Raw genomic sequence first — 12,758 nt, forward strand, 5'->3', positions numbered from 1 at the left:
CTTAATACCTAGTTATGATGATCAAGACTAATTTCTTTACATGTGTTCTGAATGCATAACAAAGCAAAAAATAAATACCTGGTGTCCAGCCATTATTTGCTTCAGTACATTTTCATAACATACTTCATCCATATGATTCAGCTGCTGCACCTGAAAAGCAAACATCATGTTTCATATTAAAAGCATTTCTATCTTTATGTATCTTCTACTACGTATCAAGCAATTTAGAGTGATCCATGAAAACAAAATGTGATTATACAATTAATTTTACAATATACTGATTCCCATTCCTAACAACATCATTTTGGTATTCTTAAATTCACAAATAGAACATGCAAATAAGTAGAGAAAATATGAGTAAGGGCAGGGGATAGAAAATGTACTACGTGACTTTTGCTTTTTTAATGACCAAAGAGACATAACCCACGTCTGTTCTTTAATTTATCTGTTTCATATTAAGGAATCTTACTTCTACAGGATACTGATGAAATATCCATTTAATACATCATCTTACCTAACATTAAGACCTTCCACTTCGTAAAAATAGTTCTTACATTGCAGATATACATAGTTAGGCAATTACTGATTGTCAGCTTTTTTGTCATAGAGAACAGACATTTCTTCATAGTTGGGTCATGCGTGGGGAACAGTGGGAGTACCATGTACAGAGTTTCCAATTATGGATAAATAAAATGTTTCAAGAAGGTTCCAAAACAAAGACTTCAGTTGAAATAAAAGGTATTCTTCAAGCTACTTCTAAGATTTTTTTCCTACTTCTGTAATGCATCGCAATATAAATAGCATTTATCTACTCAAATGCACTCAGTTTTAAGGTTGTAACAAATAAAAATAAATAAATTTGAGTTCACAATCAGAGCAAACACTCCATTTTTCATTTGTGCATTCATGTTTTATAACCAAATTTTTTTAACACAAAGAAATGTTTTACAAGGGCAAAGTATTTGTAAAAATTAAAAAATGGAAATTTAGTACTTGGAGTTATGTAGAATAGCAGAAAGTTGAAAAAACACAGCTTTAGAGGAAAGAAGAGAACTCATATTTGGAACTGTACAAGTAGAGTAATAAAAAGATAAGACAATATGGACGTGTGTGCAAGAGACAAGTAGCCAGTCTAACTATTCTGAAAATGAGAGGTTAATGTTTTAATTAAATATTTTTTCAAATAATAGCAAGTGAAAATTATTAAGGAGAAACATACACAGGCAGTGCATAAATACACATGTGGACATATATATACACACACATACATACAAATGTAACTTTATGTATTCTTTGCATTAACACCTAAAGAGGAAAATATAAACATACATCAAGAAAAAAACTGGCATGAATGAAAAATATCTGACTGAAGAAGCCAAACTTTAGTCTTGGTCCCACATGCTCTAAGAATTTCAACATACAGAGTTTTAAGAGCTTTCCTGGCTAATTTCTATGCATGACAAATACAGCACGGTGTCATTGCCTTTGAAATCTTGCCTACAGTTTGCACATGATTCTGCAAATCACTAATCAGTTCTGATTTTTTGGGGAGGTTTCTGGGATGAAGGTAGTCAGAAAGCTGTGGCAAAGTATCTACCTAAAGTAACTAACAGGCTTCTATCTCCCTGCAACACATCAGTGTGGGCATAGACATAGCATTGATTGTATTTGCTGATGTTCTGCAAGAACAGCTTTTGATTTTATGGGTTCTTACATTGCTTTCCACCTCTTGTATGAATGTTGATATTGGGAATAATTTGGCAGCTTTATTATTAGTATTATTTTGAATAGAATCCTTTTTGAAAGGGGCTTAATACTTTTCTTTTGCTATAAAGTGTATTATCTTGACTGCAAAATGTACTTCACTCTATGAAATCCACAATGACATTTTTCTGAAAAGCAAAACCAAAACCACCTGGCTGTGGTATTACCAAAACAGTCTACCAGGTACTCACATTTCAAAATAACTACTACCTCCTAATATTTCCTCATCTCCTCATGTTTTTTTTAGAAAACTTACTGTTTTTTTAGTAATTTCAAATTTTATAGGATCATTTGTATATTTCTTTGATTTTTAAATCACAAATGCATTCTAAAGAGAGAATGAAGAAATGGAATATTTCTTTTTGTCTTACCGTACAGTGGAAAGAAACAAAATATTCAAATTAAGTATCAGGAAAGGATTAAAGAAAACCAACAGCAAATAACAGTGAAAGTACTTGAAACAATTAATGAAGGTTAAAATATGCAAATCATGGTAAGCACCATATGGTAAACTATTCTTGTGTGTATAGACTTGAAATGGCTCCCTACAGTTGTGAAATAAGTTTCTTTCCCGCACTGCAGATGGAACAAACTACTTAAATAACCTAGTAAGAAAGGCAGTGTCCATTTTTACAAAAAAGAACAAAAATGCTTTTCCTGATTAAGCTATGAAATTAACTTCTGACTGAAAATGTTTTGATTGCTATTAAATTAAATCATAGCAAAATAAGTTTTTCTAAAAGTTAAGCTGTATAAACTTTAATTATCATCTAGTGAGATGCATAGGAAATCTAATGGAAAAGTGTCCTGTATTTAAAGAAAAATTACATGTCAAGTGGCACTTCACTTATGATTTTTAGTAAGAGTATTATACCTGAACGTGGCCTTAATGCTTCCAAAATGAGCAAGAGCAGAAAGAGTAAAGAAGCTTATTTAGGGACTACTTTAATATTAGTGTTTTTATCAAATGTGCACATATGCTAGTTAATGGCTTAGCATGCTAAGATTTTCATCAATAACTTATATCCAACTAGTATTAATGCCTGCCGTGTTAATTTATCTATGTATCTACCTCCATATTTCATAAACAAGTATTTTTATTGTAACATTCCTCAAGGATCCTCACAGCCAAGCAATAAGCACCACTGTTTCTAGCAAAATGGAAAACTGAAATGAGAAAGGCAGAATAATCGCTGCTACTGCAGCTGAGAGTGATGATTTCTTCTTCATGAAGCAAAATTTAGTAGTGAAGTAGAGCCAACTCAATGCTAAATACCATTGTATCCAACTGCAACAAGGTTTATTTACAAGTATTGTAAACTGAGGAAATATGATTCTTAAAGCGCCTTTCAATTGTGTATATTTTTATACAGAAGAAAATATGCTTCATGGAACACTTGTAGCACAATCAACTTGTACCCCCTACACATACATACATGAAGCATGATCAAAACAAACAGCAATCCTTTTTCTTTGACATTCATGACTCTTTACCTTATTGGTTGTCTTAATTCCTATAAAGGTTTGGCCCAGCGGTACAGGTCGGAAACGGCCATCAAAGTAGAACAGTCCAATGCAGGGATTGACATGCAGAAATGTAGCAACATCAAGATAATTGGGTAATGTAGCTGAAAGGCCCAAAATCCTAATCATACTTTGTGTAGATTCAACCTATTAAAAAACAGAAAGCCTGTAAATTATCCAAGTGTTATAAGCCAAGAAGTCAAGCACAGAGTTTTAAAACAGCCCTTATAAAACAGTAATGTGAAAGCAGAAGTTAATACTTTCTACAAAAGGTGAACAAGATGTGAGTTAGCAATTACCCTGTATTGAAGAAACGAGAGCACTCTGCAATTCCATCAAATCTTGCTTATTCATCCTTCAGTTTTATTGTACTTTTGTCCTCCAAAAGGTTAACAGTCATTAACTGACATGGAGGAACAACAGCAGTAAAACTGGCTTTGTTAAGAAGGGATAGTCCAATTTATAGGCAAAACTAGGACAGATAATTCGGTATCATTTCTTAGTCCAAATCACACCACACTTCTGAAAAGAATGAATGTAATTTATGTTATTCCTCAGTCTTGGCTTTTGCTTAGACCTTTCAGCAACTCTCTTAGGTAATCTATTCTAGTTCTCTCTAACAGACAGTTTTTTCTATGTTTTTTTAAATTCCCCAAATGTTTGCATTACATGCCTTCCCATTTGATAAAGGACAGAAATTATGCTTTACAATGAAATACTCTGTTCCATATAAAAACCTGCATACATATTACATGTATTTCCAGATAATTTTCAAAAAGAATGAAACCAGCCAAAAGACTTGACTGAGGAAAGTACGCAGGAGTTTTACCATTTCCTTCTGAATTATTAAAAGCCATTCAGGCTGGCTCACAACTTTCTTACTAGCATAATTATTTAGAAGCAAAATTCATGGTAATTTTCATCAAAAGGCTTTTTAGACGCTATAACTGAAGCCACATACAAGTTCTGAACTTGTCTCAAATGCGTGAATGTCTCATGATGAGTAAGGCTGGTAAATTCTACCTGGCTAAATCCTATTCAAAACAACCTGAGGCTTTACTTAGAATACAGATTCTCACCTGAGAATCACTCAGGTGTTTGCGTTAAAGTGAAAGCAAGTGCCATGTAATTAATTAAAACAGATAAAATAAAAGTTTTCAAAAAAGATGATGAAAAAGTATATGGAGGGCATTGTCAAGAAAACTAAAATACACCCTACCATAACATACACCTGGCAAATAACAAGTGCACCAAAATATTAAAAAAATTCCAAAAGAACACACTCCCCCACAACTCCACAGACGTCAAGCAGATGAAGTAAACCACTGCATTGCCTGGTAATGGACATGTCCCATGGCAAAAAATCTAGATGCTTAATATGTGGATGTAGTCAATCAAACACAGAAAACCTGCTGACCGACCCTTCCGCACTTATACAAAAAGCACTGCTGCAAAGGAAAGCCATGTACAACAAGATCTTATATGTAAATGCAAATTCCGAGATGGCTGGGGCAAATGAGATGTTTCATTTTCAAAAGTCATCCATCTGTAGGGAACAAAAGCAGCATTCACCTTTAAGAGTACAAAGCAGTATTATAATTTCTTACATCACTTTCTATAGCTGGATTATGTGATGACCTAAGGGCTATAGTCAACCTCAACCACACAGTTTTGAGGTGTTTGAGGTCTGGTTTTGGTTTCTGTCTTTTTTTTTTTTTTTGGGGGGGGGTGTGGGATGTGGGGGTGTGGAGGGGCAGGGAAGTGGATGCTGCTTTTTTTTTTTCTTTTTTTTGTTGGTTTGGTTTGGTTTTGGCTCAGTCCCCTGCAGCACCACCTCCTTCTGCACTGACCTTGGTGTCTGCAGGGTTGTTTCTGACACTTCTTTCCTCATTCCTCTCTTTCTCAACTGCTACTCAGTGTTTTTGCCCTTTCCTATATATGGTTTCCCAGAAGTGTCACCATCTTGGCTGCTGGGCTCAGCCATGCCCTGCAGTGGGTCACTGGAGCTGGCTGGAATCGGCTGTGTCAGGCATGGGGCAGCCCCGGCCTCTCCGCATAGAGGCCACACCGCAGCCCCCCACTGCCAGCACCTGGGCACCTGCACCCCATACAAAGTTTAATTTACTTAATGTTTATACAATCTTTTTTATTTTTATTTTTTTTCCCCCGAAACTTGAATATGTAAGAACAGTAACCACTTGCTGATATATTTATTCTGTACTTTGTTCACAATCACCTGATAATAAGTACAACAACCTGAAAGTGTAACTGAGCTCCAATCTGGAAAACATTATTTGATTTTGCTAAATTCAATAACCATTTTTTTTCAAATCTCCTAAGAGCCTGAAAGCACTAGTTTGAAAATGTACTCAGTTCCATCTGAAGGTAGGAAAGCATTTCAAGTATTTAAACAATTAACAAGAACTCTGCTTAATAACCGTGGAAGTATGAATTTTTACAGCAATTAACTGTAAGCTGTTTGTTCAGAGTTTTCTTTCAAAATATAAACAATGCCTAAAGAACAGTTACAGTTTACTGAAACTGCCGTTTTCAAAACCTTTGTAAAAAGAAGCCATTTAACTTCACTTATCTGGCAGTTGGCCCTGGAGTTAAGGAGCTGACTGAAAACCCTGAATTACAATTCCACACGAAAATGGCAGCAGAGAGTTAAGACAAGCAAATAATTAAAATTACTAACATGCATAGTACATTTTTAAACAAAATCTATTCTTTCATATTTTATATTATACTGTACATATATTTGTGCATATGTACATAGTTCCTACAAATTTTTTTCAATTTATAAATCTAAAATTTAAAATTATTTGGACAATTAGTTTCCTATTTATATTAAGCCACAATAACCAAGTCAGAGTGCTATAAGGAATCAGGCAATAATGTCTTTTGCTCTTCAGTAACATTTTGTTAGTCTTCATAATTAAATAAGGACTACTAAGACTCTGAATCATTCTACCAATTTCTTTAACTTCTTTCAAGGCCATCCAAACAAAAAATATTTGTTTTACCGTCTACATTTATATGCACCTAACAACAAAAAATATCAATAATTTATATATATATATATATATATATAAATAATGAAGAGGCAAAAGAGGTACATTTGCTCTAAAACCAAAATGTATCATGACAATTCTCCCAATTATTTTACGCTCTCATCAAAATCAAATTGTAAAATAAAACGCTATGTGCCTGCACATCATCACATACATACACAGAATGAGTTTTATTCTTTTAATTAATACACAGCAACATACAAACAGCAGTGACTAAAACTGTGCTAAACTTAGAAGTTTAGAAAAACAAAATTACCTGAATATGCAACCATAACAGATGATTTATTTTTGCATTTTCTCTGTGATTATAATTCAGTTTCAATTATTTATCTATTATTCATTTATCCAAGCACTATAGAGACTTTATTTTTCATAATGGCTTTTAGAATTCTAACACATTTTAAGTTCTCTGCATGCATTTTTCAGCTACTTTTCTGACTTTCCATTGAAGATCAAGCATTAATGTGTTTTGCTCTCAGATGCTTCTAAAGAAAAGCAATTCTTGAAAGTGTGCAGATGCCCTTTGTAAATACAGTCCATTCGGACATTAATATTTTTCATGTGCTGGATCACTTATTATTTGGTCCTAGGAGTCCTAATTAGAGACTATGCCTTCATATGTAAGACACTAAGAACACATAGTCTTTTCCTGAAATTGCAGTAAAAATTACTGAAAAGACATTTTGGATGACAACGTTTTCTGTTTACATTCCCTGTCACTGGCTGGTGCTATGCAGCTAAGTGTGTTTCTTCACTACTGGCACACAATCTCAAACATTTTAATCTTCAGATATGTTTAATTACCTCAGTAAAAATACAAGCACCATTTGGAACTCAGAAGGCTTTCTTTGGAAAACTGAACTGTCACAGTATGTGCACATCATGTTCTTTGAAAGCTTTATTATATTTTATTGATTTGATGTTACACTGGAAGAAATAAAATTGCCATAACTATGTTTAATTGACATATCTAATTAGTATATCTAATTCAGAAGTATTCATGATGGCATGCGGAGAATTGACAGCATGTTCACCATACACATTCGCAGAACATGATTATCACACCATGAAATTTCACGTATACAGAAAATATAAACAGAATATAGATATCTGGTACTGATTTCCCACACTCAAGCATCATCTGCATTTACACTGTAAATGATAAAGGATCAGGTATGGGAAGTGCCTCTCTGGATTGTAAATTGATCACAGCAGGATCATTTTCTTCCTAATAGGTTTTAAGATTTGCATATCATCTCATTACATTACAGCCGCCACTTGAGAGCATACAGAGTATGCATAGAGATATTCTTTTATCTGACTTCTAAAGTTCTTCCTGAACTTTGTGATCTTGGCAGTCTTCCCATTTCCATGTATTAAAATATCATTCACAGAATGAATTACAATCAAGCTGGAAAGCATATCCCTGATTGTTCAACTCAAGCACAGAATTAAGTGAAGCAGACAAGTTTACATATTCTAATCTTTGAAGAATTGTCCACTGGTTAGAAATTAATCTGATATTCAGATGATCCAGGATCACTTAACATACCCTCTGGAGTCAGTCTGTATGCTCTTCAGATGTACAATAAAGACTAGATACAAGTGTTTCTTAGTTTTTAGTCTAAATGTACAAGAAGATGAATTCTTAACTTAGGTTCCTGAGTTCCCTGCTCAACAGTGGTAATCATGAAGTACTGCATACAGGGATTCATGTTAGTTATTAGTCAGATATCACCTTGCCCACGGAATGGCTCTAAGTCTCCTCCTCTCACAAGATCCATGTTTTTCCCATTATCCAAAAAAAAGAGAAAAAGAAAGGAAAGGAGGAATTATTAGATATTTTTTTAAAAATAATTAAAGGTGTTTCGAAATTACTAAGAAGGAAGTTTGTCAGAATGTTTCACCAGTGTTTATTGGTATCTTGTTTACTGTCTAATGAAGGAATTAAGAAATTGTCAATCAGTCCACATAGGTGGTAATTTCCTAGTTTTAGGAACAAAAATGGAAAAAACCATAAAATTGCAAAATCAAAAGTACATAGTAAAAATGCAATTACTAATACTGTTTTGAAGATTCTACATAGGACGTTATCTACACCTCAAACACTCTGCACAGAATGCATTTGTTACCAGGCAACCATCTAGTTAAGTAATTTTATAAATGAGTTTTACTCTGCTTCCAATGAACCCTGAAAATACTGTGATCTCAGTCCTCCATTTAGAACATATTTAAAAATCTAGAGGTACTGAAAAAATGTAACCATGCAGAAAGCACTACTAGAAGCCATATTATTTTCCCTCAGCTAAATATTAAATATGCAATACTTTGCCTTAAGAAATGACATTTTGAATATACCTATTAGAGATTTCTATGTCCTGCACAGTGCCCTGTCAATTTTTCTTGAATGACAGAATGCCTTTTCATACTATGCTTGCTGCTTTGTTCTCAAACTAAGAAACAAAAAGAAATATGAACTCTTCTACAAATCAGTTTGACTGCTTTACCATATGACAATCACTATTACCTCTTAAACTCCATGGATATATCACAGAAAAGGAAAAATGTTCACATATCAATAGTACAAAATTATGTGCAGAATGACTTCCCGGCATCAGTTCCACGCAAAGTAAGCTTTGCACAGAATTGCATGAATTCTGCAGATTAATTCAAGTATCTGATACATAACATTTTCCAAACAAATGGAGATTAGGTTTTGTTTTAAAAAAGTGTTTTGTTTTTAAAAAGTCATTTTTACACAACTACAAGGTTGCCAGAAAAGATAACAAGATAGATCTAGACTCATGTAAGGCATTACACAGAAAGCTGCACAACACACTGTTTAAAAATAACATCACAGAATAGCAAGAAAACATGTATTAAATTTATCACAAGCTGGTGAACCGACAGATTTTAAAGAGAATGTATAATTGAAAAACAGCGATTAAAAAGGGATGCCTCAAATTGCTTTCTAAGTCTGACTATTCAATAGTTTTATCCATGATATGTAGTAAATAAAAAATAACTGGTGACAAGAAGAGCAGGTGATTGGCAGAATTTATAAAACTGATGTGTGAATCAGCCATACAGATAAATCTAGGTTGATGGTCCCATTCAAACTAAATCTCGTTCAATTTAGCTCATTCTAAAACAGGCCACAGCTGCAAAACAAGTCACTATTCCCAGGAAACATTCTTATAGTAACAAGTGAATCCTGCAGCAACTATAAAGAGGTTTGTCTGAGGACTTAATGAACGAGCACCTGAATGCAAGCTCCAAAGATGAAGTGTTAGCAAATTAAGTACATGAAATTCTTAGAGGTATAAAAGGATAGAACTGAGTAATAGGAGGAAAAAACGCTTCACCTCTGTGTATGCCACAACCAAAACTAACACAAAAGTTCTATACTCAGTTTTGTTGACATAATTTAAAAATACAATCATAAATATAAGAAAGTTCAGCGAAAAAAGCCTTACAACACTATAGTTGGAAACCAAAATATTATTGCGGAACGTTTTAGTAAGCTTGTTTGGTTTATGCTGTAATAGAAGATGCTAAGAAACTTGATTAGCCTATATAACGAACGTCAGAAAGAAAAGACTAACAGCGGTCACTCAAGATGAGAAATCAAGAACCAGATGAAATGTCAATGCCATTCTAGTCCCAAAAGACACATATAAAAGCTACAGTGGGCTATAACTAGACACAAGATAAAGATCCAGTCAGCTGGTTTTATGTCATTAGCTATCAGCTTTGCCTCTTTTTTTAATTGCTTAGATTTTCTTAATCAAGAATGGGATTCCAAGCACATAAAATTCCTAGTTTGCTAACAATTATGCATTTGGATTTCAGTGAGAAACCTCTGAACTTGTTTGCTTCTGATGTCTAGAAAGGTGGTAAAAGAGGGAACGAAAGGGACAGAAAAAAAGAGGTAGAGGAGATAATAAGGAGCTAGAGATATTGAAAATGCATCCAGAGCAAGGAAAACTACATGGCAGTTGAGAGGGAAAGTTTCTTAGAAAAGCTGTCACGAGGAAAGAAAGCTCAAGAAAGAAACATGAGCCATCTCATGGCCACGGCAGCCAAGGCTGCCTTTGATCTTCACATCCCCAAGGAGCCCCTCCCTTGTCAGTGAGTACAAAGTACAGCAGAGCACCTCTCCTCACTGACGACTCTATCCCCTGGAGAAGGAAGTTCCAAACAGTACACTCCAGCAATCTCCTGGATTGCTTATGCTGCTGTGCTGTCCCAGCTATTATTTATCTAGCAACTTTGTTGATCTAATACAAAAACATAAAGCAATTGAAATTTACATTTCAGGAATGAGATTGTGATGAGAACGATATTTGCGTGTCTAAGATGGGACCTTCAGTTCCCAAAAATCTGAGAAATCCTTTACTGTGGATATTCTTTTATTTATCATTCACATAGTTGAGGGAAGGTATCAAAACTCATGCATCACATAAGTATAATATCCAGTATGCTTTTTGTGAAAAAATACCCATAAGCAGCAAAAAAGTAATCAAAATCTGAATAATTATGAAAAAATAATTCAGTGTCCTTTAAAAGTTGTCAATTTTTTTCTTTCAAGCTAATAAGCTTAGTAGATATTACAGAAGTGTGAAAAGTTTGATTAAAAAGTTTAAGCATTTCAGTTTTACATCTGCATTATGCTCTAGACTAAACTTTAAACATCAAAGCTATAAATTGGATTCAAAGAAGTTGTTTGATGTTATACCTACAGTATATAACAGACCTTAAAGCAATTTTCCCACCAAAATGTTTAGCAAAGTCAATTTAAATCACTTGCAAAAACACTCTTTAAATTTCAAAAAGTGCAAACACACACAAATACGCTTGTTCATTCTGCTGTAAAACTGTCAGCAATTCCAATATATGTCCTCCTTCCAGGTTCAAAAAAATGATTTTAAAAAATGCCATAAGTTAAAATGAACATGTTAAAGTCTTACAGTAAGTGGTGTGACTCAGTGTTCATCTGAGTGAAAGTACAACAGCAATTCAAGTATTCTGATGTACAAATTAGGAGAGACCTGCTAATGCATAAGGATTTTCCTGTTTTGAGAATGTATTTGTACAGCATATGATTACAGATCTCAAAACATTCTTTTCTGGCACAGTTCTAGGCCCAAGTAGCTAGCTGAACACTAATTCTTAAAAAGCTACCCCCCCACACCCCACCCCCAAATAAAATCCATTACAACCCTCACACACTCCAACAAAACAAGAGAGATGATTCTTCTATAAGACGGGATAAAAACCCCTGAAGAATGTAAAAGGTGCTACATTATACATCCTGACCTGCACAGGAGTCATGCTATTGTCTCGTAAGATAGATCTCATATACATGCTAGGGAAGTACGATCCAGAGGAAACTACAGGTACACACCATTATCAGAGCAGCTATTAGTGATTTATTGAAAAGGCTGAAGTAGTATTCACAGGCATCTATCACAGTTCTGTCCCAGAAGTGATACAAGAAATGACTGTTCCAGGTCAGACCAAAAATCCAACTGTCTCCCACAGTGCCCAAACAGGACAGTATGGAAACTGGGAAAATGTCAATAATATTTGCCAGCACAGTCCCCGATTACTACAGCCCGCAGTCTGATCTAGTGACTGTTAGTCTGCAATGGATTTTTCTTTGAATTATTTGTCTAATCACTTTCTGAATCCCTCCACTACAAATCAGGAAAAAACAGTCAATATTTGCGATGTTTTAAATGAGTATACAAATCAAGTAATTGTTTTCAGCAATTACTGCAGTGATGTAATTGACAGAAGGATATTTTAGATTGATGTTGTCAACGAGTTTTTTGGTTGTTTTTTTGTTGTTTCTCTGTTTTCTATGAACTGAACAATTATTCTTACCTCCTGTGTGCATGAATATTGAATGAGTATGATGTTTCTACAGATATCAGTGAAAATATGTTCTAGAACTCTTTTCAGAAGGGCTGGAGAGGAACTTAATGTTTCGTACAGAATCACTGAAGTCAGAAGGACATTCTCCAGGGGACGGCCTGAATATCCTGGGTTTAGTTCCTGCTCCAGGGACATTTATGAATTTGTATCAAAATGCAGAAAACAGAACTATGAGCAGGGAACAGAACGAAAGAAATGTAACCAAATATATTTTTCTTTGCAAAATATTATTAAAACATTAGATGTGATATTTTTACACTTAAAATATCTATAATAGTATTTTCACTAAACTCCAGTGAAATATTCTGAAATTGGAAAAAGTATGTTATCTTTTTTAGTCATCAAAGTTCCAGTAATTTCATAATTAGTTATGGATGCATACTGCAAACTTCATAGAGCTATGCTTGCAGGCTCAGATGCTGCAGTATAACATTTCAGTGTAATTTTTAAACCTAA

General features: G+C 34.2%; 1 protein-coding gene across 1 annotated transcript in view; it reads right to left on the minus strand.

Moving 5' to 3' along the window:
- ASCC3 (activating signal cointegrator 1 complex subunit 3) overlaps window positions 1-12,758 on the minus strand; it is a 287,285-nt gene that overhangs the window by 160,483 nt on the left and 114,044 nt on the right. Inside the window, exons 12-13 of the mRNA XM_074896093.1 lie at window positions 3,259-3,435; window positions 79-150 (exon numbers count right to left, since the gene is read on the minus strand). Coding sequence (XP_074752194.1) covers window positions 79-150; window positions 3,259-3,435 — 249 coding nt within the window. The remainder of the gene's footprint in view (window positions 1-78; window positions 151-3,258; window positions 3,436-12,758) is intronic.

Source organism: Athene noctua, chromosome 1, assembly GCF_965140245.1.
Source record: "Athene noctua chromosome 1, bAthNoc1.hap1.1, whole genome shotgun sequence".
Classification (NCBI taxonomy): domain Eukaryota; kingdom Metazoa; phylum Chordata; class Aves; order Strigiformes; family Strigidae; genus Athene; species Athene noctua.